Source organism: Bombus vancouverensis, chromosome 3, assembly GCF_051014615.1.
Source record: "Bombus vancouverensis nearcticus chromosome 3, iyBomVanc1_principal, whole genome shotgun sequence".
NCBI lineage: Eukaryota > Metazoa > Arthropoda > Insecta > Hymenoptera > Apidae > Bombus > Bombus vancouverensis.
In genome coordinates, this window is record NC_134913.1 from 11,539,364 (window position 1) to 11,566,105 (window position 26,742).

At 34.9% G+C, this 26,742-nt stretch overlaps 1 protein-coding gene across 3 annotated transcripts in view; it reads left to right on the forward strand.

Annotated features, from left to right (window-relative positions):
- The window catches only part of LOC117165764 (monocarboxylate transporter 10), a 295,750-nt gene extending 269,503 nt beyond the window's left edge, over positions 1-26,247 (forward strand). For all 3 annotated transcript variants that reach the window (XM_076617267.1, XM_076617266.1, XM_076617268.1), the window contains exons 7-11: positions 1,116-1,280; positions 14,361-14,646; positions 16,554-16,728; positions 24,196-24,402; positions 25,318-26,247. In XM_076617267.1, the coding sequence (XP_076473382.1) occupies positions 1,116-1,280; positions 14,361-14,646; positions 16,554-16,728; positions 24,196-24,402; positions 25,318-25,736 (1,252 nt within the window). In that variant the 3' untranslated portion in view covers positions 25,737-26,247. The remainder of the gene's footprint in view (positions 1-1,115; positions 1,281-14,360; positions 14,647-16,553; positions 16,729-24,195; positions 24,403-25,317) is intronic.
- The last annotated feature ends 495 nt before the right edge of the window (positions 26,248-26,742 follow it).

Below are 26,742 nucleotides of genomic sequence, written 5' to 3' on the forward strand. Positions count from 1 at the left end.
GAGCTTTTCCAGGAAGTGAAAAATGATAGGGGATAGGCGGAAACTAGCAAGGTTGGACCTGTGGCTCCCTTGAGATACGACCCTTCGATGCCCGAATCGAAGACGATCAGTCTTCGTTGAAAGCTTAGATCCTGAACTCTGCAGGAAAAGAAAAAATTAACAGGATTTGTTCGAAGAAATATATGGAACATATAGCGTTAACAAATGATGCAACGTGATTAAAGCAGAAAGCGGAAATGTGAAAGTTTTGATAGATGATTCTCTTTGATCGTGTAAAATTTTTATTCAATAAAATATCAGTTTTTTTCAAGAAATATCAAGAATCAACTTTGTATCGTTTGTATGATCTAGCATTTTGTGTTGTATTAAAAACTAATTTATTTTTTATTGTTATTGGAATAGTTGTTGGAATAAAGAAAAGATTTCTCGGGATTTAGTTTCTATTTTTTATCTTGTTTTCCTTCAATAGTATTAATTTGCCTTGAAAATAGCATAAAGAGACAGTGGCATTCGCTCTAACACAAATTTAAATCGTATTAAAAAATTCCTTTATTTTTATTAATTGAATACAAATTTTAATTAATTAATTAGTCTAGTTGAATTTAAAATTCCTTCGACCCTTGAAAGAAATCGGACAAACAGCGTTACGAAATTACTAACATCTCAAACAAAATTTAAAACAATCTTAACAAAAGTTCTAAGAAATCTCGAAAAATCCGTAAAATATAAAAAAAAATTCTAATAGAATCTTGCAAAATCCTAGAAGTTGCAAAAAGATCTGACTCTGCCTCCTCGTAATCCTACCCACTGCAGCTGGAAAATCGCGAAATCTCTAGTTTCTTTCCCCCTAAACTATGATAACATCTCTCAATCTTTTACGATCAATCAGCAGCTTCAAATTTGCCAATATCTCAAGGAAACTCGCCAACATTTGTAAATCTCAATTGGCTCGAAACTTGGCTCTGATTCGCGTATTTCGCGTATGCCCTCGAAAACGTATCTAACGCTTTTCCTCTTTCATCCTGCCCACTCTCGCTCTTCTAACAAATCGTTAAGCTATTCCCAGTGCTCGCTACTGCGAAGTGAAACGATTCACCGTTTGCAAAATGTAACAGCTACGGCGTGGTACTGGGCACCGGTGCTGGCCTCGTGAGAGAAACTGCCGACCTGGTGCTGGGCCATTACTTCAGAAAACGGCGGGAGTTCGTCGAGATGGTCGTGCAAGCCGGCACGGGGGTGGGAATAGTGCTCTTCAGCGTCTTCTACAGGGAAGCTGTCGGGTAAGTTATTTCCGCTAGCAGATAAGAATAGCGTCGTCTACCTCGAACACGAGACAAACAGAATATTGGCATAGTTTTCATTTTCAAATTTCATGAAGATTTAATCGACGCGCGATGGATGTTTTGGAGGATGCTTTTCAGCATTTTTAATTTGGAATTATTATATATATTTGTTTTTTGGCGTCTTTGATTATAAGAGGAAGCTTGGAATTATGAATATCTTGCAATACTCATCGTCTACTTCGAAAGTGATGCAAGTGAAATATTGACATAATTTGAACTTGGTAGAAATTTAATTGGCGCGCTGTATCTTTGATTACGAGGGAAAATTTAGAATTATAAATTTTATAATGTTGTACCTATAAGTTGACATTTTGTTGGCAGCAATATGTTTGGAATTTCGTCGAAGACAAACAGATCGTTTAAGTAAACATTGAATATTTACGATATTTACAATGTAATTAATTTTGATTTCATTAAAATCAAAATATTAAAAAAGCAAGTATTGGATTGTATCATAAATTTGTTCTGTTTCTATATCTACTGTGTAAACGAAGAACAGAACGTTGAACAAATACGTTGAACGAATAGTGTTAGAAGCTGACAGAATAACTGAGACAAGATACAAAGTAGTATATGGAATAATAATCAATTATGATACATAGTAATTACGCGTATAGACACGCAGGTAGAATACGTCATTGTTGAAACAGGAAAATGGAATTTGGACGCGTATGATCAGACAAGTAGAACAGTCGCGTATCAGATCTGACGGGGCCAACTGAATAACTACGTTAGCCCAATAAGTAGGATAGATACATATCTGGACGGGCAAATAGAACACCTCCGTGTCTGGTCGTCCAAGTAGAATGGGATTGAATGTAATCAGACAAGTAGAGCAGTTCGCTATAACACGTGTGACAATATTCATATCTGATCAAACAAATATACAATATTATCATATTTCAAAATAAACTGATATCAAACAATTTCATATTTGATCAAGGAATTAACAATTCTCTTTGTTTAATTAAACATTACCTTCATATAATTTAAAAAATAGAAAGCGTAATATCATCTGATATGAATAAATTATCGAATGATATAATTTCATATTTGTTTAACAAATTAACAATTTTTATATTGAATTAAATATTGAAATTAATTCCACTTAATTAAACGAATGATAAATAAACTAACCAGTGTAACAAATCCACATTTATTCATCAAATGAACAATTTTCTGTATAATTAAGCATTAAGTCTCTATTTAATTAAACAAATAAGGAACGAATATGTAACGTATGTTTAATTAGCCATAATTTAATTAGCCACACATAAAGATTGTCAAAATAATTTCACATTCATTCGTTAAATCAATAATTTTTCTCAAAATAATAAGGATAATATCTAGACTATATAGATAGCTATGCAAATTCAAATTTGTTGCGATCATAAGTGAAAATCTGACTGAAACCTCGGCAAAGATTTCTTTTACCTATTAAATGTATTATAACGAATTATCTACGCTGAATATTTTATATATTTTTGCTTATTATGCACGTTCTGCGTATTTTTCCACCTTTAGATTATTAATAATAAAAATAATTAATAATGAAATAACAAAATTCACATGCAGTAAAGCGTAAAGGAACGCAAGAAAATTATAATAGGAACGCAATTATCACTCCATCAAGTATTTCAATACCGATCATCTCGCTCCAATAGCTCCAATACAATCGAACGAGACAAATCAATCGATTTAAAACGAGACTACCAATCTTATTGCGTGATATCACATTTCCATTTAGCGAACAGTTTGAGCATTTTATCGGCAACGAATAATTTTTCCATCGACCATGACCGATTATTATTCAAACGATTTTCTGCTGCGTGCTATTGAAACGAAAGAAACGCGAAAATCGTACAGAGGTGTCTATTAAGTATCGACACGCAACGACGAGCAACGTAAATTGTGGCCAATAAAATTCCTCTGAAGATCGTATAAAGGTTTTTTGCGATGTCCATCTGTTGAAAACGCCAGACAGATTGGAATCTAGGTGGACGTAGAGATAATTGCACGTCCAATTTTCTCGATGCTGGTATAGTCTCGAACAAATGGAATAGTTCGTTCATTCGAACGTCGATCACAACTGTATAACATATCCTCTAATCTTTTCAATTTGTTTAGATATTCCACGATCGACGAATGGATTGATTTCGAATAGTGTTATAATTGATCTATACTTTTGTCTCTATACGTTTGAACTTTTTGAAATTAATTTTATTTTAAAGTTATATTTATCTCGATCGAAAGGTATTTATTGAAATCCATGAAATACAAGGCTATAGAATTATTTATTCTATATTTTAATAAAATTCGGTATTCACCAATTTTGTGAAAATTTCGATTATTGGTTCATTCGATCTTCCAATGTTAAACTTTTTCGTAACAATGTATTATATATTTCTAAAACGATTAAAAAATATTTATATTTTTCGAATTGAAAGGATTTTATAGTTATTTAAGAATTTATTTAAAAATATGAAAGGTGTCAGGCATAATTTATATTATAATATTACTCGTAGTTGTTTGAAAATTGTTAAAAAATTCAGGAATATTTATTATAGTTCATCGTTGTAGAATAAGTCAAACATTTGTACGTATACTGTTTGTAAATGCTGGTGAATAGAAGGGAATTCCGAGTGTCTGAGCTTGAAGTGGTCTCACTATGCTTAAAGACCATGTTCATTTGCCATAATTAAAACAATACTACTCTCTGAATCAAATATGATCGTGTTCTACTTTTGTAACCGTGTAATTTTCTCGTTATATCAAGAATTTCGCTGACCTGGCTAGATACGAACCTTTTTCACTTCCTCGAACACCCTAATCATGTATGCGTGCACATGCATATTTTCTCGTTTTCAAATATGAAAAAATCTCTCTTCGTAATATTTTATAAACAAAATACCGGGTAATGTTTTTTCCCGTGTTTGGTGGTAATGTTTTACCGTGTATTGTATTTTCAGGTTTTTATCAAAATTGAGTTCTCTTCGTAAAATTATAATAATTCAACTTCAAAATTAGATTTTTGTAAAATTCTAATATGATTTTTCATTGAACGCACTCCAATTTCATTCAAATTCTGAACTCCCTTCTTATTCTTTATTTATTTTTTTCTTAATTCTTTTGGACAATATTGCCACAGTTGTCGTTAAAATATTATTTTCATTAAGATTCTCAAGAGTCCCACATTTTTCCTTTTCCACTTCTATTTTCCTAATGTAGTTGTTCTATCTTTAATTAAATCAAATTAATTACTCTCGGTAATATTCAATATCTTAAATAAACCAAAATTAATTACCTTGCATAATATTGCCACAAACGTCTTCAAAATTTTAATTTCACTGAAATTACTCGAATTCCGAAAATTTCGAATTAAACAAGTTCCGAATTTGGTAAGTCACAGGATTTTCTAAACAGTTTTCTAAATAATCAGAATTCAGAGAACAAGCAGTTAAGATGATACATCCTGATTCGACTGAACCGCAAGCATGGATTGTGCTTAATCTCGAAAACCCAAGAAGGAAAGTTGGTCGGAACGCGAATTACTTTTCCCACTGTTCTTAATTGTGTTAATGGATCGATCACACTTTCCGGCCGAATATTAAGCGGCGATGACGAACGAAGAAATAGCCCGTTTGGAATGCTTTTAATTAAACGAACGAAGGAGAAGATCGTAAATTCAGCGTGGGACAGTGCTCATAATTAAATCTCGAGCGGAGTAATTCGAGGGTAAAAGTCGAAGTTGGGAACGCCAGAATCTAGTTTGGCAGATAAATTCATTTCGAAGGATTTGCTTTGACGTTCAAACGCTCTTAACTTGGCCTCTGTCTTTTCATTCTTCATTCCTCAAATACAAACACTTGCACACAGGTTTTCGTGTGCTTTATGAGAAATCTTCTGAGAAGAAATCAATTAATATATTAGATTGTCTGAAATGTTTCTTTCGTTTTATGAGGAAATAATAAATGCACCATGTTTTTTGTTTTATATTAGTTTATTGAATTATGCACGAATATAATAATAGAAATAGAACGAAATGGATCACACATAATTCGATAAAATAATATAAAACAGAAATTGTTGTTCATCTATTATCACCTTATGATGCGAAAGAAACATTTCGGACAAGCTAATGCATGTAAGTTCACAATACATAAGTTTTTAATTACAATAATAATTTTTAAGACGATATTATAATTGTGAGACAATTGTTCAAGAAGAGAAATTTGGAATTTAATTTTTTATGTTTTAAGCTACTTTCTAAAAAAAGGTAAATCCATGTAGGTTCATAATTGGTTTTATAAATAATGTTCTAGGAGTTGACATTGGAAGAGAATTTTTTTCAGATTTGGCAAGATCGATTTTCATCAATCTACGTTTTCAGTTTTTAATTCCCAAAATATAAATAGTTCGATGATTTTCGTTTAATGGGTATTCAAGTGTTTTATAAATGACACTCACCAGCGATTGAAACAGGTCGAGATAAGCGAACTCATATATTACGCGCTATATTACTTTGTGGTGGTATGAAAAAAATATTTACCGAAAACATATAAATGAAAATTCTTCATTCACGATGATACGAAAAATATTTTTCAATCGAGAAAATTGAATCCTCCCGTCAAGTTGAAATTTTGATAAAACAGAGTGTGCACATGGTTTCGATGCAGTAAAATTTTCACTCAAGTATCAAAAGCTCAATAGAATTTTTATTACTCGTAATAACTGCACGTGATAATTTTCGAGAAATAAAATTCTCGACAAATTTTCAGCGCAGAAGTTCGCTAATCCCTAAAAATATTCTCACTGGGAATTTTATCAAGAGAAAGGAAAATGAGTGAACAGCTGACGGAAATCCTGGAATCAGCAAATGACTTGTTGCATCGTTAAGATAGCCTAATCGTCAGAGATGAGACGCGACTCCTCGCCATTTGCCAGCGGACTAATGCTTTTCCCGGATCCAGACAAGTGATCCATGGGTCGCAGGTGAATCCACTGCATTGCAGGTGCGTGGTACCGAGTACCTTTATGCGAAAATAATCCAGATACAAACTCGATTTCGAAACTACTACTACTTTTTTTTCAATTATTTATTAATAACCTTTTTAGCAAGAAAACAATACTAATCTTACTACGACTTTACTACAACTATTCTTTCAATTATTTATTAATAACCTTTTTTTGCAAGCAAATAATACTAATCTTGTTAAAAGAGACAGAAACTACAGAAGAGAAGCTACATGTTTATGTACTGATGGAAATTAATTATGTTAATAATATTTGTATCAAATTTATGTGAAACATATTTTTTTAAGTATTTTGAAACTACGTTGTTTCTAACAGCACGTAATTTAATCACAAAATTACGAATGAAATTATATTCGTTATGATCATTGCGACCATATAGATGCAACAAAACATGATAATGATAAGATCAGTTTTAGAAGCTAGTATGTAGTATTTAGAAAATATAGGTCATGTTGCAAACCTTGACGTTATGTATTTATATATTGATATAACGTAACGTTATATTTAAATAGAAAGTTGGTAATCAATTGAATTGTATTAACTATATTGTACATAGTGCACGTACACTAATCTTTGTTAAGGAACTTAGGAAAGATTCAAAAATTTTGAAAGTAATTGCAAAAACGAATTAAAAGTGTACGATTGATATGGAATAATTGAAAAAATATATAATTGATGTAAAAGTAATTTATAGATAATTTGATATGATAATTTACCAAAACCTATAGTCCATATAAAATAATAAAAGGAAACATATCATTGATATAAAAATGCATAATTAAATAGAAAAAGTGAATAATTTTATACAACGTTGTATAGAAACGTGAAATCGCTCGATCAATTTATTCATAGTGAGTCTATTATGCCACTTTACGAACTATAGATTTAGCCAGCGCTTCGTCTGTAGAAATTTCAGAAGTCTACTAGAAATTTTTCCATAGTGCGGGCACACTTGTACGATCATTAAATAAATGATAACAGAGTATCGAACGAACTCGAAATTACGAAATTAGAGACGAAACTCGATTGTTATTAGCTCGCGTACCACGAACCAAGCAGGCCAAACGTTCGTTCTGTTTAGGAAATTGTAGGAAATGAAATCGTATCGTTCGTAGCCTGTACGCTCTGCTTGCCGCTAATTGAACGAATTCGCATTCGCCTCGTTGTCAGAATATTTAGGGAACCGTGTAACCTACGCGAGATTGCACGGTTACCAGTGAATTTTATTTCGCGAAGCTTGTTCGAATATTAAAAAACCTGGTGAACATACCACTGCAATAATTAATACCCGTAACTCGTTCATCATTTTCATTTTTCTTTTGCAAGTTTTTTTCTAAAACTTTTGTACGGTTGAACGTAGGTAATGCAATTAATTTTATTATCAAGTTGTTAATTAAATTAATATAATGGTATTCATAATGGTCTAATGATATTAAATTATAATAATATTTATTAACTTTTAAATTGGAAAACAACGTAATCTATATTTATTAGTATAACGTGTTTTATTCAGAAATAAATTATTTTTCTGTTTTATTATTATCTCTGTGGTCATTATTAATAATTATTCATAATTATTAACTTCTTTTATGTTTAGAGTTATCTTCTTGTTTTATCGTCGCAACAATTAGTTTGCCACATAATTTTTTTACGTTCTTTATTACGGCAATTCAGCAACTGATTTCTCTTCCAAATAAGAAAAAAAACATAAAACAAATGTGGTGGATATTTTGAATTATTTTACTAAATTTTTATGGCACATAAATTAACATTCTTTAAATGTTACATTACATTTGTAATATTTATTACACTAGCGTAAAATCATTTATTTGTAATAATTATTATCAAATATTCATACTCAGTAATCAAAAAAAAATGAAATAGAAAATAAAAATGACTAATCTCCAATCTTCGAATCCAATTGAAAATCTTCTACCCCTTACACTTTCCTTCGGAAATAAAATTTCGATTACAGAAGATCAGTAAAAAATATCCATACTTAATAGCCGAAAAACAATTTATAAAAATTACCATTTTCAAATCTGCGAATCAAAGCAAAAGCTTCTTACCGCCTATGTTTCCCTTCATCCTAAAAACATAAAATTCCATTTATAGGGGACAAATTACATTCCCATGAGAAACACCCGAACCAATTTTCTCCGGAAAAAGATCATTTTTTCCATGAGCCATTCTCGCGATATCCAGCCGTAAGCTGCCTTGAACGACATTTCATCGATCGGCTAACACCGTGATTGGTTCGATCATTGATTGATGGACCGTCGAATGGCGATTGATTGATGGCGGCTGGCCTTTCGCTAGAGTCTCTGTATCATTTGGACGTTTGGTAACTTGTGCGTGGTTTCAGACGCGCAATACATCGATTAATGTTCTTTTTTTCTTCTTTTTTTTTTTCTTGGTACAGTAACGCGTTGAATAGTAGCCAGCGGAGTTATAGGCCAGAGAGTTAGATTTATCGGATGCGTGGGACTATTGCGCGAAAAATCGCGTGGGCGTGTTGCCCTTGGTTACATGGAAGTGCGTGGGCGTCGAAGTCCACGCGCGTTCCGTGGAAACATCTGCGTAACTCTTACAGACGTAACGTTTTATTGTACCGTTGACTCGCGCGATGCAATTCTTTAACAGAATTTTCCTATTGGCAAAGCTTATTATTTATTGGTAGTTTAGAGGAAGTTTTGTTCCCATTTTGCGAAAACTATTTCATTGTGTCGAGAAACGGTTGCTTTGGAATTTTGTAAGTCCAAATTAGGTTGATGATTATGAATATAAAGTGTTATTCTTTGTTAGAAGTTTGTAAGATGAACAGAAGAAAGTTGGTTCCTTTTTCGCGAAAAGCGTTTTATTCTTTCGAGTTCGTAATTCTTACTTGGTTCCTTCTTGTTAGTAATTTGGCAAGTAAGCAGAAGTAACCTGGTTTCCTTCCTGCGGAAAGTATTTTATTCTATCCTTGTTAAGATTATTATTCTTGTCCTAGGTTGCTTCTCAAACTTAATTATTTCGTCTTAAATGTCACAGATAGTTAAACATGTACATCCTAGTTATAACTTAGGGAATTATTATCGAAACAACATCTTAGTATGTTGATAGTAGAAAAGAATGTACAATAAAAATAGTACGAAAGAAACTCATCCTGCAATTGAAACAGCTACAGAATTAATTACCAGTCATTGTAACAGAATGTTAATCAGAGTGAAACAAATATTCCAAAGTACCAAATAATCCCATTTCCGTGTATTTCCACTGTACGGCATTCCGACTTTTCACCCTCAAATACTCAAATAACCAAATCAAAAGGACTGCAATCTACCTGAACAAAAACCTCCCTTAACCACAGTAGCCACCTTCAGTGAAACATTTCCAAGAACAGACATTAAAGCAGGATTTAGTGACATGATTCGTTAGCAGGTATAAAAAAGGAGAAACAAGGGGAGAGTTTAATTGCGTTCCGTGTAACCGAGATGATGAAACCATTAAACAGGCGAGCATGTACACGTGCTTGAGACCAGGCTGCATCGTCAGCCAGTGGTATAAGCACGGTATTAACGCGACACGTGTTACGCGTACGGAGTACAGTCAGCCGTGTTTGCCAGGCGATCGTAATACCTCGTCACCTGTTATTTATTGTGCCTGTAACAAAGCAGTAAGGCGATACGTTCTCTTCGTATGAGGAAATACGCGTGCCAGAGAGAGAATAAAGGGGTTCGTATTCGACGAAACGTGTAGGAACGTCGTAAACGTCGGCTGACGGTTAGCCTGCGACTTTCACTCGGCAATAAGCGACGAATAAAGATGGTTATTGTTCGTGGCTGACATGCAAGAACGCGTCGAAGGAACGACAGTGAACATCGCGTTCCTTTAAAACGTTCCTCCGTCATGCACGAGGATTTTATTCTCAAAGAGGTTTTTAGTTGTGCGCGATGTTATGCGGGCGTTGGAAAATTTGCTTATTGGAATTGCAGGTAAATAAATTACATTTTATTATTTCGTATTAATTTATTTTATTATCGATTAGGTTTCAGAGATATGAATTTTAACGTAAATTCGAATGTTTCGCCGGGAAGGCTGCGTGAAATAATCCCTTTGGCATTTTAAATTCCCGTGCGAGTTTTGACATTTCACTCGTGAATCCGTTTAAGCTTGTGAATTTTAAAATACGAATCTTTCAGTTGTTTAAATTGATATTTCCAATATTACAAATTCGTGTATGTATCTCGCGGTATACACGTTCGTACGAGTTTCGAAGAATCGCTCAAGGGAACTATTTTGAAAGCATATCTTTGTATCTACAAATATATCTTTTTCATCGTTTGAATGGAAAATTCCGATACTACGAGCTTACGTACGTGTTCCGAAATTTCGTTTTAATTGATTGCTTTGCAATTCTACACGTTCGCGTACGTTTCGTAAAATTGTTCGAGTAAAATTATTAAATAACTGTTTCGACGTTATAAATCCAAATGTGAATTCTTTTATCGCTACATAATCAAAATTGATTCGCATACACTAACGAACAAATACCAAAATAATTAACTGGAAAAGAAACTGGCACAACATCGTAAATCTGCTCTTATTTGTCCGATAAAGTAGAAAGGATGTGCAATTACAGGACGTCTGAGTAATTAAACGAAACGAAGACATGCGCCAATAAGCAGTTTCATTTAAAATTCAAGAGCGCGTTTTCCCTGCCGTATCTAGTACGGATAAGTATACCGGATAAGTAGTACAGGTACACCTGTATACGGGCAAGTAGAAGAGGTCAACATCTGTGCAAGTAAAGCGGTAATGTACCGACAGGCGAAGAGAATAATCCCGTATCGAGTCAAACACGATCTACATCCACCTGACCTGGCAGGATATAGTCTCGCATGGGGTTCTATGACGCTTGTAGATTGTACATATGTACATATGTACGTATTCAAACGACGTTCTAGACTTTGTAAACAGAATATTCGCGTATTTCGACGAGCAAGTAGAATAAGTTCGCTCGTGGACGGATAAATATGTATCAGGTCTTGTCAAATTATTAGAATCTTTCAGATATTATTCAAATATCTTTATTTTAATATTAATATATTAATATCGATGAAAGATTTGTCGTAAGACTATTTACAATTGTTATTTTTCATTGTTTACATTATTACATTGAAATTTGGTTTTTCGTAGATTTTTAAGATTAGAACTTTTATATTTTTTGTTTTTTATAGTTTACATTAGTATTCTTTATAATAATGTTATTATGATAATTAATACGCTAAAGATTCGTCATAATTAGACTGAGGGCTTTCATGCATTTATGGGAAATTAGGAAATGGAAAATTATGTAGACTGTACGTAATATGAAAAAATATACATTTCATGTAATATAAATACACATATCATAAAGATAATATGTGATACATGAAACAATTTTCACGTTGTATGAAAATATACAAGATATCCAAAATATAATATGTGGCAGGTAGAACCATTTTCTATTATATTTTCGAAAATATGAATTTCCATAAAAATCCGTCATTTTAGTCATAAGATTTTTTATATTCTATGTTTCATTATTTACATTATTATTTTTTGTAATAATACATTATCTTCCTAACTGAACCTAAATTTTTATATATTTTGTTCCTTTATTATTTATGAAAACGACGAACAATAATAAATAATTTATTTTTATGAACGATCATGTTGAAAACTTAAGTTTCCAAGTTTACATTTCGGAGATCAATTCTTTACGGAAACGCCCAAACAAGAGCTTTATTCGATCAGAACTTTTGATCGGAGTAAACTTTCCAAGAAAAGTGCCCCTATTCTTCTTTCCCCATTGAGGAATAACTTTCTTCTTAACGTATTGGGAACTTCTTCTTAATCTAAATTTTTGTACCACTCTACCGTAAAAGTCATCGATAACAACCTGATTGGTTTATTAAGAGCGAAAACTTATCTGCGATTCTTAAAAACTATATTTTAATTAGAAAATACCATCAAGTTGAGAATTATCGTCGTTATTTTGCAAAATACGTAAAAATTCCCAAAATTCCAAGAATTCTCCAAATAATTAGAAGAAAAAGATGAGTTAACATCGAGAGAAATGGGCGGAATTATTCTCATTAACAAATATAATTACTTGCGATGTTTTGATTCTTTTTAATTTAATCCCAAAACTTTTCTAAAATATATTTAAAACGAATATTAGCAAACAGGAACCCTAATATTCGCAGCATTTAAAATGAAGATATTAAATGTCTAGTGGCTAAAAATACACTTTAGAAAAATAGCAATACAACAAGTCGATAAATTCATACGACCTAATCGTTAGAAGTTTACTTAAAAAAAATAATCTACAAGATAATAAATTCATATTGTCTAATCGTTAAAAATATACTCTGCGTTCTTTAATTACAAACGTACATTTAATGAAACAAGTAGAGCAATTAATTTGCAAACCGAATAAATTGCACATCTTCACGCGCAAGTAGTACGAGTCCATACATCATCAGACAAGTACAAAATTCTGTTTCTCGTTTAAGTAACACGTCCATCGAGTCAAACAGACATCACAAGTGCCATTATTTATTGTAACGTGTTCGAAAAACACGAAAGTCACTGCGAAAAAGACGATCGAAAACGTTTCTTCCGTTTAAAAAGAAAAGAAAGAAACGAAGAAATCTCCCTTGTCATAAAATTACAAACGATTCACGGTTTAATGTCTCGCTGAAACAAAAGCGTGTAAGACTCGCTGAAGTTGGACTTTACAGGCGCCAGTTGCGGCGAAACGTCGCGTTATGAAGTTTGCGGTCGCTTCCAGTAAACGACGAAACAGAAACTTTCTCTGTTCGGTGAATGTTGAGAGTCTGCGAATCCATCGTGCGTAATTTCGCCTTTTCTTAATTAAGGATTCCTCTTTCACTGGCCACACTCTAACGAATTCACGCTCCCGAGAGTGAGAATATGAAACTATGAACAATTTTCTCTCTCTGGGTATAATGAAATTTATTCCCTTTTTATGTGGCTTTTTATTTAGTAAGAGCCTTTGAATATATCAGGTGTATACGAAAGTAATGACCGTGTTTCTTGTTGCTACCGACTTAAAGTTAGCGGCTGTTACTTTCGTATACGCTTAATATGTAGCTATTGTGTTGGCAACTAAGTGATTGCGGATTTTGTCATTAGATGGTATTGACAAAATCCGCAATCACTCAGTTGTCAACACAATAGAACCATCGATGTGACTTTATTAAACTTATTGCGAGTAGAATTTATTGAATGAATATCGAGGTACATCGCTGTGAATAGACTGCAGATTTTGACGCATTTACGAAAAATTAATAATTGCGAGAATGTGCAAAATGTATGATACGAATGTTACAATATTTAATGGATCGAATAAATCTTCACGCAGATTGCGTTTTAACAGTTCCGTTAATAAAAATATGAGTTTGTAGAAAAAACCGCAGTTAAGTGATCAATAATTACAAATATTTATGGCATCGTTGCAATTATCACTTTACGAATGTACATCAAAAGATAGAATTTCCTCTGTACAATTCTGAATTCCACTTTCTTATATTTTCAACTCCCCTGTTTCCGTTTTAATTAACAAACAAAGTATTCAGAAAGTTCGTAACAAAGTTTAGAAAAACAGATTGAAGATCTTATATGTTCGTAAGAAAAGTGAGATTACACGACAAGTATAATACAGTGGAATGAATCAGCTGGCAAAAACGTTGCGAATTTTTTCCAACAGTCCGATATTTACGAACAGAGGTATATAAGAATGGAATTACACGAACAAACGTTTTTGATCGATACAAAAAATTGACAGATACGATAGAAATACAAATAGAAGGAGGGAAAAAAGTAATGGAAGGATTTGATGGCGAAGGGAGGAAAGTTGCGTAAGAGTGGATCGTAAGCAGAGAAAAGAAAAAAATTCTATTCTGTAACCATAACGACACGGTGTTTCCGCAGAAAGCTGGGCTGGGAGCGTGGCATGCAGTCGGTAACCGGAGCTCTGTCGTTGGCCTTCTTCCTGGGCTTGATTTACAGAAGCGCCTCTCTCTATCATCCGCAACGACGGGCCATGTTACACGTGAAGAATCAACGAGGTGGCAAGTTGAAAGAGAAGAAGACCGCATCGAAGCCACCAAGACAGCCATGGGTGGATCTCAGCCCTCTAGGTAGTCGGCCTGTCAGGATGTTGATGCTGGCCGCTGGGGCAGCCGGTTTCGGCCTTTATACGCCCGCCTTTTACATCGTGAGTACCTTAATTACTCTACCAAGCAACTGCCTTTAGGCTGGATCCTGTTCTTGGCTCTCAGAGTTGAGAAGTTTGATATTGCAACGTTTCTCGGCTGTATATAGGCTGGCGATAGTATTCGAACGCCTGTAATTTTGCCAATGCATTACGTTGTTAAACGAAAATTCAGGTTTTTCGTTGTTCAGCAATTCGACGAGAAAGGAGACGATAGCAACAATTACGTCGCGAAATATTCTAATTTACCTGTCGTTACGATGGATCGTTCGTTTCTTTTAATTTTATATCGCGTGTGTTGCGCGAAACATTTTCAAGTTTCATTAGCCCTGTTGCGAAACTCGACTGTTAATCAAGCCTCTGAAAAAACCAAATTGATCATGTTAAGGTATAGAGAGAATTTGGAAAGGTATTACAAAGAACTTTATTTGGTGTTTCATACCAGGGAGAGGATACATACTTGTGTGTGTTTTCGCTCTACGTTCCCTCACTCTCGCATGTACAATACGAATGTACCATATATTCGACAGATCAATTTCATTCTTTGTAAATTTTTCAATTTTATTACATACATAGCGTAAGTGATGTTCATTTCCTAAGAAATATGTGATTTATTTTCATAAATCCATTTATAGCAAATGCCAAAGTCAATTTAACGTTGTACTAAAGTTTGTAACATCAATTTTCCCTATTTCTCGACTTATGCATTTGAGTCAGTGTGGCTTCTGAGTGCTTCGATTGCCGAAATTCTTTAAACATTAAACACCTACAAACATTATCTTCATATTTCGCATCTGTATAGGCTTTAAAAATCGAGAAATAATGGAATCATGAATTAACAGAAGCATCGCAGGTTTTATTTGTCACCATAAAATAGATAGTAACTGATGATACGAGACATACAACGATTCAGCGGAGTTAACTTTTCAACAAAAGGCTAACTAACCGATCACTGGCCAGTTTGTAATACCATGGCCGGACCATCCGAAAGGCTGAATCGTCAAACTGCCAGAAACACGCGTATTACTCGGTAGCAGCAATCAGAGAACGGGCCACAGTTGGCAACTTCATTCTCGAGTGAAGTTTCGGCAAAGTTAGGCGGTTTACACGTTCATAATCGCGGTTGACCTCGCTTCTGCGCGCCCTGTCTCAATTTCTGCACGCCTACACGCGTCAGTTAGTATTTCTGATCTGATAGGAGTTCATGAAACTGCTTCCAACGTGATATTCTTCGCAGTGGATGACGTTGAAAATCGATGTGAACAGAAATTTAATTCACAGACCGTAGAACTGTGAAAACTGTATATTTGAAAGCATACACGACATAGAATTATTAGAATCGAGACAGGAAAACGTAATACAGCTAACAGACTTATCTTTCACACAGAATAATTATAATCCCCTTTGAGTTCTCTCACTTTGTATGATACTAACAATAACTTTCTCCCTTTGTCGATTCCGTAAATCTAAAATCCGATCTAAATCCTGAAAGATCTTCCTAGCCTTGGATTCATTTCTCTTCCGATTTTTCTTCCACGTTATCAAAAGTCTTGGTCAGATCGTATAGGTGATAGGAAAAATATATGAAATATCCAAAACACGGTTCTATTTATAATATTTAGCAGATAAAACAATATTCCACCTAAATTCTATTTTTGAATTACCTTCATAAAAATATGAATTTGCATGAACATCCGCAACTTACTGACCCACCATGACGATATTAAACGAAAAACCTCGTACCATCACCTTTCTTTCTGCAACAAACTAGACCAAACCTATTCGTCAAACGTCTCTCAACACTATCGATCCGACAGACCCCTCTTCAATTAACCACTTACTCAATCTATTGTACGTTCAGATCTGTCTCTGTCGTAGCAATCAGCTAATGAAAAATACATCGGTTTCAGGCTATCCAGGGCCACAAAGATGGTTTGGAGGCGAGCGCAGTGGTGCTTTTGCAGACTTGCCTGGGTTTGGCAGCGGCACTCGGCTGCGCAGCTTGTGGTGTCGTTACCGCGAGACCATCTGCCCAATGCCTAGTGTCCAGGCAATGTCTCTGTCAGGCAGCACTACTCGGAGTTGGTCAGTATACAACGCGTTACGCTGTTGTGGCGAGGGTGCTCGAACCGCGTTGCGGATCGCGAGGGAAGGTAGTTTGGTCGAGAGACAGAGAGAGAGAAAGAGACAGAGAGAATGGAGGATCGCGTGACTGAGGAGCGTTCTGCGGTGTCGAGGAGTTTGCTTTGGTTTGAGCGAGACGACGTTACCTACAAATCCGCCTTGGATGGAGAATATCGAGCTTTTAATGAAAATCGAGGGAATTTTGGAGGAACGTGAAACGAAGTGTAATTTCGTTGGAAGTTTCGAGAGATTCGAGGAGAGCGTGACTCTGAAGCCGTTTTGTACAGTGGTTTAACGATTAATAATATCGATTAACGAATCACAAGTTTTAGATTATGGAATTCTGCTGTATAATTTTATCATTCTTTCGGGGAACAATCAGATTATTTGGAGTTTGTAGAATTTACTTGTGAATTTCATGCGTTTCCTTATCAAATTTTGTCGGTATTGTGCAAGAGTATTAGAATGTGTAGCCTGTGACTCGTAAAACGTTGCTGATATTACTTTAATCGTGCGACAAAGCGCAGGTGTGAATTTTAGAGATTCGTAAGAATTTTCTTGAAATTAGATAATTTTGTAGTATCGCAAGGAATTTGCGAAAATTTAGAGGAAATGTATTTTGAGGAACTTTAAAACCGTAGCACATCAAATTCTATATCACTTGTTAAGTTCATGAATTTATTTCTAAAATTGTTTCGCAACAAAAGTGGAAAGCAATTCGAGCCATTCGTGTGATATTACATTGTAGGTTTTTGAACGTGTATCTATTACGTTTTATCAACGATTATAACAACCTAGGAAGCTTAATCAGATGGCAGCTTGTATTCAGATGGTTTCTAGTACCGAACCTCGCAACATTGCTACGTTATTCGCGAAACGACGAAGCTCTATCCCACAAGGGCAGGAGTTAAGCGCGCAACCTCAAACAGTATCAACTGTAATTTCGGTGTTTCGCTAGGTTTGACGTTGCTACACCTGAAGGTATGCTCGGAAGAGGATATATACGAAATGTGATATACATTGTACTACAGCGAGCAATATCCTGCAATTACTCTCTTAAAGCATATAATTTGATTACTGTATTATAGTCGCGTTCTCAAAGAACGTCATTTTCCTACCTTGTAATTCGATTTTGTAATTCTAACATGTATACGGTTATAGTATAATATATTACAAATTACAATCTTCTTACCCGTATCAAACATACCTTGTGTACACTATACATCAAGCAAACTTCGGCTAATCCTTTGCAATATTCTAGATTTGATTATCTCATAGACAGAGACGATCCATCGATAAAATCTCTATATGAGACGCAAAACTTCCCCAAAAATTCCCATAACTCTGTACAACTCACTGACAATCTCTAAATCCGATTCAAATAAGAAGAATAAAATTTAAACTATAACCGATCTATCAATAGAATTTCCATATCAAAATCTCTCTAGAAATGTCCATAATTATCCGACAAACTCTAAATCTAATCCAAACAAGAAACAGAAAATTAAGCATCAATCAGGGAAGATTATCCATTCTTCCACGATCAGAACGAACTTGAAATCCGATCCAAATAAGAAGAAGAAAATTAAATATAATTGTAGAGAAATTATCCATCTTCCCACGATGAAAAATATTTTCGAGCACCCAGTAAGTAGAAAGGGTAACCACGGTCGTTGGTGACCGTCGTGTGTGTTATGCTTTCGTCCAGAAGGTTCGTCGTCCGGAGGTTTCTAAACGTATAGCCCCCATTCAGTCCTGGGGTAGACTTCAACCCCCGTCCACCTTCCCTCTACCGGTTGTGTGCACCCTTTTGAAGCGGCCTGGGCTCTTCGAGTGTCAGCCGCATACACGTCTTTGCCCCTCATTCAGCCGGCTTACCCTCGACTCGAGTTCTCGACACAAAGTATTTTCCATTCTGTTCTCGAGTCACCCCCTCGATGGCTTCGCCACTCTCCTCTCTCCTCCTCTCTCTCTCTCTCTCTCTGTTACATATACATGCGCGCACATTTTCTCTCTCTCGTCCCTTCCTTCCTTTCTTTCCTTTGGCCACACGGAGACGAATATCGCTGCGACAGAGAAAGAGAGAGAAAGAGGATCGTTGCAATCGTTAATGGGGTTGCTCCTGGACAGAGGAAGCGCATTTAAAACGCAACGCTAAGCCCAGGCTCGCAGTGATTTCGTTAACGAAGGAGAAACTAATCTACCAATGCTGTGCAGGTTCCACCACAAGGGATATTTCTGTCGATTTTCGATCCGAGCTTCTAATTGGCTGGATAATGGGATGGTAGTAAAATAGGGGTTTAATTCAGTTTGAGGTTCTCTTTTGGTACTTGGTATGCTGTTTCATTGACTTCTATTGTAGTGTTTTATTTTAATTTTCGTGAGGTGTACGTAAACGAGGCTTGGATTGGTTTGCGTGATTTTAACTCATTCTTAAAGCGATAGGGATAAATTTTGATGGGAAAGTCAGTTAGAATTTTTATGTGTATTTCTGGGTTTTCTAATCGATCAACCTTGGACCGTATTATTAATTTTGAGAAAAATATAATTCCTAAAAATAGAAAATTTTGGAATGGATATTTTGGAAAGAAGAAAATTCGTTGTATATATGGTGCTCGATACTCTTCTACAACCAGGATGCAAAAATGGTAACGTTAAAGCCTTGAAATACCAAAATACACAGCCCGCTTCATAAATTGAAAAATAGAGAAAGGTAGTAATATTAAAAACATTCTGTTTTTAAATTTACCTTGAAATTTACGATTATTTATACTATCTTGTTGCAATAAACACATCTACATAAGCAAGACATATGTCTCTTTTTTTTTTAATCGAACACCAATCATAAATTACAAAAAACACACTTAGTCAATCTGTCTTTTGACGGGAGCGATAAATTTCACGAGTGAATTTTATCAACTACTGTCGAAGTTGATAGCCTAATTAATTAGTTAGTAATAATAATCATTGTGCAAGAGAATCTAAAAAATAAATCACAGTAATTCGTAATGGAATAATTTCTCCTCTCGCGAGCAAAAAAATTGTTTAAATAAACAACTAAAACAACTAAACACAGTCGTTTCGAAAGAGGATAATAATTTCTTTCCAGATAAATATTCCAAAATATTCAGATAACCGAACCGAAAGTCGTTTCATAACAAAATTCACTTGCCATTGATTCAGTTCGATATTCGTCACTCGCTCGTTCAGAAGTGGAAAATTACGTAAAAAAAATTGAGCTGAAAAAAATGGGAAAAAGTGAGCTTTGAAAAAACTACTTGCATTTAATCGCACTATGTACAGTTTAAGAGACGAAATACGTGGAATTGGTTGGAATCGCGGTTATCTCCGAGAAAAAACGAAACCCCCGCGTTCGTCGAATCGTTCGGTGGATGTTTGAGAAGCGCGGAATATTTCATCGCGGCCGCGCGCTCGAACGTGAAATTTTAATCCCACGCTGGGCGAACAGTCGATTGACCGAGCCGGTTCTACCAGAATCCGGATCGTTCCCAGGAATCTGAGAATCGCGACGAGACGCAGAGGCGAATCCAACCTGAGGCTCGAAACTCATTGTTCGAGGAAATTATGGTAAAAAAGAAGACGACTGCTGTAATTTCAGTCGACCGTTGGTTTTAATTGGGATGAGATCGATCGTGGACGAATATGTTTTATTGTCAGAAGACGGTTTATTGTTACCAATTATCTAGAAACGACGATTATCGTGAAGCGATTATTTTGTATCCGATGAAATGTTTCAGTAGCGATGAGGTTTCTAAAAGGAAGAAAAAAACGATTTGGAACATTTTTTATTCGCGGTGATGTTATCTGGGTATTATAATTGTTTCGGAACGACTTTGGATCGTGATTGGATAATTACGGGTTATAAACTTCAACAATAATTTGTAAAATAGTTTCTGAATTGTGACATTCTTCTTGTTAAATAGCGTAATTTTATTAGGTAAAATACAGTGACTTTGATGTTAAACAATAACTCACTGTTAGAATTAATGGAAAAAATAAAATGAACAAACATTTCATTGTTAATATAACGAAATATCTTTTTCCTTTCTTTGATTGCTTTTTAAAGATCTTTTAGATAAATCTCGCTTCGTGAGCAATTATGTGCATAATTTAGATACACGAAATATTTAACATATAATTACCGATTTTATATAGAATAGCGGTTTCATTTATTGGAGCCAGAACGCGTAAATTTCATAGCAATCGCACGGAGACATTGGCGCAGAACATTAAACAAATCGTGCGCAATTAACGACCAATGAAAATTAATATAACATTTATTCTCTATAGAGTCGTCAATTACCTGGTAACTTCGAGACAGACTCAATCATTATAGAAATTAATATTTCCAATATCTTTGTAAAATTTCACTTTTTAATTAAATATTAAAATTTAGCCATACAGAAGATATTTCAGAAACGCAACGATGATACAAATATTAATTTTAGCTACAATTTTACATTGGAAAGGATATTCTTTGGAATCAATTCGTTATTATTGGAAAGTTTATTTAACTATAGTAATTAAACATACGTAAATTGGTAAACGATAATTAACGGTATAAACGTTATTTTACACGCAGGTTGCTACGAAAAAATTGTCCGAAATTAATCACCGCGTGTCGAATTCAATATTCATCACCGAAATGTTGCCAAAAAATAAACGAGCAGAGCGAGAAGCCAAATATTCATTAACTTTGGTTGTAAGCTTCGATTCACGGAACGTTCGAAATTAATCACTTTCTGCCATACGAATCCGAGTTCCATCTTTAAAACAGCTGCCCTAAAAAATATCCTAAAATATGGAATATGATACGATGTAACAAATTATAGAAGGGCTCAAACAAAGTTGATATAAATATCGATCATAATAAATAATGAAAGGATGATATTACGATTGCCTTGAAACGACAGAATCTGTAAAACAATGTAACTGTACTACTGGTTGAAAAATTATGTTCTTAATTACGTATAGATATATTGAATTTTCTACTAGTTTTATTATTACTTAATTGGAAATTAACGCTATAAACATAAATAAGAATTTCCCACAGGTGTTTTGATAGAGTTTTAAGGAAATCGTTTTCTAAGTCAACAGATTGCTTTAAATCTACTTTTTCATATTTCCATAAGAATTTAGATTGGATCGCTTGATTTCGGAATATTTTATTTCATTTCTATCTTATGTTCTATCTAATAAGAAGAAATCAATATTAGATATCCTACAATATAATTTACCAATACCAGTTAAGAATTAAGATATTTATAAAAGCAGAAATCATGGTATTCGGAATAATCCACGCCTCTAAATTTTCCCAAAAATGAACCACCCTCGACCACTTAAATTTCAATTACAACTTTAAAACACGTATGACCAATAAAGCGTCAAAAGATACTTCACGCCACTAACATTAACGTAAATATCGTCCACGAGGGAAATAAAACCGGGTAAACTCGGGCTGGGAGCCGTACTAATTCCTGGACGAGCATCACGACGCACATGAACGGGAACAAGGGTTGAAACGTGGGGCGTAGCAGCAAAAATTCCTGAAAACGTAACTCGTAATCAACGAAGAACCATATTTTCAGTCGACGACCCTAACGCATACAGTGGCTGCAACAAATATCTCTACACAGCTGTACACGCTCTTATTTTCTCATGAAGAATTTATTTATTACCATTCATTTTTTTTTTTTTATTTTACACTTAATTTTCATAATAACAAATTTTTGTAATCGCATGAAAGTACTGCTAAATGACACGAAATTTATTACTGTTGGCTCTAATTAACACATTGACTGTCGTTTTTTGTCGGTTTTTGGTGATCCACGTTCTACTAAATTTCTTGAAACGCTTGAAATAAAATAAATTTCATGGACCGAAAAATATTGAACAATATGTATGGCTTCGATAATATTGTCAAATAGAATGTCCGCAAATACGATATTTTGCAAAGATTGAACATTATGGCGCAGTAAGTGATAACAGTTCAAATGAAATATTCAAACGTGTACTATAACGAATATGACGCTTGATGTAAAATATGATATGAAATGTGATATTCGCGTGGCAGCCAACGTGTTAGCTACAATTACAGTGCAATTAACTAATGTATTCAAAGTTGCTAACGTTTAATAGTAGCTTTTACATTACATATTTTTCACCACCACCATATATTAAATTTATCCAATGCTTTGATCAGATACAATCACACATGTTTCATAAAAGTATAGTACTTTTTGTACCAACTTCTCCTATTTAAACCTTCTTTTGCCATATAACTCAGTAGTAAACGCATTGGTGGGCGCAAATACTTTTTGCAAGCCAGTGTAGCTCGGGCGTGCACACGTGTACGCGAAAACGTCCCTTTTTCAACTCCGTGGAAACGGCTAGAGGAGATGACAAGCGAGAGCTAAATATACAAGCGCGACCAGGAAGAGTTGCAACCCACCAAAAAAGCGGCTTATCCCGGTGGCTGCTGTTGGATCGAGTTTGTTGCCAACGTTGCTGCTATTCACTCGCGACAGATAAACCATCCGACGAAAAGAATTTGCAATTTCCTCCGAACGACACGAAGAGGACAGGCAAGGAATGTGCCAGCTTCGTCCCGTTGCGTCTTTATCCTCTTCCCGTGTGGGAGTGACGTGCATGGACGTGGAATGTTACGATAGTTAAAAATATGACGATTTACAGATGGTTTAGATTGGGGCTGATCGAAGAGGGTGAGAGGAATTTATGTTCACTCCTGTGTTGTTTATTTATGTCTGAAGAAATATCGTTGGAAGAGGATACACGCGGAGGTGGGAAAGAAACGTTAAAAGGGGAGAGCAAGGAGAAGATTATGAAAAAAGGGAAATATTAATGAGATAAGAGATTATACAGTAAATTTCGAAGCAGTTATATGTGGATTATCAGGTGCTTTCAGGAAACTTTAGGACAGTTTTGAGGAAAAATCGAATGTTGCTATAGCCATTTCTCTGACGAAATTTGTCAACATGAATGTCTTCTGCGATGAGTTTATTTTGCCTGGTGATATTAAAAATTGATGAGTTTCTTTACGGTGGAAATTAGGCGAATAGGTGTACAGTTCAATTTCAAATTATATAAAACTCACAGATATTCCAAATGTTAATTTAAAATTCAGGTGTATGTGTGTGATGAAGACACGTTTCATGAATTTGCAGTGTGTATCTTATACGTGTTTGTAAGTTCTATTAAAATATTTTTCTTATGATTTTCATTTTCTCGAATGAACATTAAACAATAGAATATTTTAAAATTCAATTAGATATTCCGCAACTAATGGCCAAAAAGATATTCCGAATTCCTCGACTCAATAATCATCAAAGAAAATACTCTCTGTTTTCTTCAAGATCAATGACTGAAGATACATCGCTCATTTTTCAGCCATAACTCAGGTGGCTTTGGGCAGCGTGCAAGGTTACCACGGGCTGATTCTGGCTTCCGGTTTGTACGGCGCATCCCTCGGCGGTGCACTTTACTCCCTGAAAATGCTGGCCCTCGAAAGACTGAGGGCAAAACACTTTGCACGCTCCTGGGCACTCGTGCAGGCCGCAGAAGCTTTACCTATTCTTCTCGGAGTTCCTCTTACTGGTAAACCGCGTTTCTTTCAGATTTATTTCGTTTATTTACTTTCGTATCTTTTTGTCAAATGCTATTATTCACTTTATTCGAATCTTCCAATTATTATAATTCATACACATATATGTATTTTTCGTAAAATGGAAATCGAGCATTTCTCAACAATCGAACAAAATGATTCATTCTACATTCTGAAAAGAATCGTAGTGCTCTTAAATAAATATATTTTATCAAATAATCGTTAAGAGACACGCTCGATGAATTCTCTTTATTCACGTACAAAATTCATATTTCTTTCCATCGATCACCTCCCATCGACGATATTCAATTCCTAGATTACGGATTTAAACGGAGAAATTTGATTGATGGAATTTTCCAGTTAAATAATTCTCACGAAAAGACCTGTTTCTCAAAGCAGAACTTGAAACTCCACTCTAATGCATTCTCTTTGCTCGCATACATAATTCATGCTTCTTTTCGCTGACCGATAACGAGACATACTCATTTTTTAGATTAATATTACCAGTTAAAGCAGAACGATATTTCATGGACGAAGCTTTCAAATTTCATGATCCTCTTTAGGAATCTTTGTGCCTGAAAGTAGAACTTGAAACCGTGTTCTAATGGATTCTCTTTACTCCCATACAAAATTCATGTGTTCCTTCATTGGCCAATTCCCATAACGATACTCATCTGGAAAATCACGGATCAAGAAATAAAATTCCAGACCAAAATTCCTGTTTATAGATTAAAACAGAACATTTTTATCGACCATACTTGTAAATTTCATAATATCCTTTGAGGAACGCTATTTTTCAAAACGGAACACGAAACTCATCTCCAGTGCGTTTCTTTGCTCACGTACGAAATTCGTGTTTTCTTTCGTTGATCAACCTCCGCTAAAAGCACCTAATTTCTAAATTTCAGGTTACATGAACGCGAACAGCTCGAGGGTGGGTTACTACGCGTGCACGTTAAGTTCCTTGTGCGGTGCAGCGTTGCTCTTCCTGGTTGGCTGGGGTCGCCAGCCGGCGTCTCCTCTACTTCCTGGCTCGCACCTCTCCAACGTGACCATACCTCCGCCGTGTGCCTGTCCTCCGCCGCCAAGGCCAAGGTTGCCAAAATCACAATCGTTACACGTGCCCTTGGACATGGAGGAGAATCTTCGCGACAGAGAAATGGAGAGGATGCACACTGCCGAACATTACTATCAACCGCAATTCTACGGGCCTCTGAGACCTAGCAAGAGCGTTCCAGAGGGTCTGAGTCATCAGGATTCCTACAGGAGTCGGCCAAGACGGCACAGAGACGTCACGGTGATCGAACAAATCACCACAAGCGTTTGAATCAATTAAAAATTGGAAAAACCAGGAGAAGGAACGAATATAGTTGATTGGTTGTTGGAGACAGTTGGATACGACGATGATCAAGCTTGGAGCTGTGATGGAGAATTCTTGGGATTTGTTGATTGTTAGTTGTTTGAAGTTAGGTCTGGTTAACTGTCAGGATGTTGTACGTGGCGAGAGAAATTTTTCATTTAAAGTGTGCGAATTTCGTTCAAACGTAGTTCTTAGCTTTTTAGTATAAAATTTAAATGAAATGTAAATTTGTATATAACAAATTTGCCATCACTTTTTTATTTGTATCATCTACACACAAAATTGTCTAGTTTTAGAAGATTTAAGTACAATTTTTTAAATGATTAAAACTAAGTTTATTATTAATGTGGAATTATGCCAGAAATGTCATATATCAGTATTATTATATTAATATTAAACAAGTTTCTTACGTCTTGACATATGGCTGAATGACCAAAGGATTTTTTAAGTTATAATAGAATTCTAAACTAACTCTAATCTTTTTTATGTCCATACATTTTATAGAGCACACAGCGATTTCAAACTTTTGATTAAAAATATTGAAATAAACTAACAAAAATTCAAGAAATAACAAATCTCCTACTGACACAAGTTTGCAATTCGTTTACGTATAAAATAGATTCTTATGATATTCGTTTCTAAAGAACACTTTTAACTTTTAAAGAATATTATCGTTGTTACATTCTTGGTCTATGGAACAATTTGGGTTAACCAGATCTATCTTAAGTGATCGAAAACGGTTCGAGTAAGAATATTGTCGAGGATATAATTATGGCGGAATTTTTGATCGTTATTTACGTGAATCTGTACGTGCTCTGCTCAGTTGCTTTCACGAAGAAGGAAAGAAAAAGAGAAAGACTCGCAACAGCTTGCCTTAAAGACTATAATCTAAGACAGTGAAGGATTTCACGATAAAGGAAAGATCTTTACGACCGCTGTGAATCCGAGATTGTACCGTTTTCTGTAAGATTTG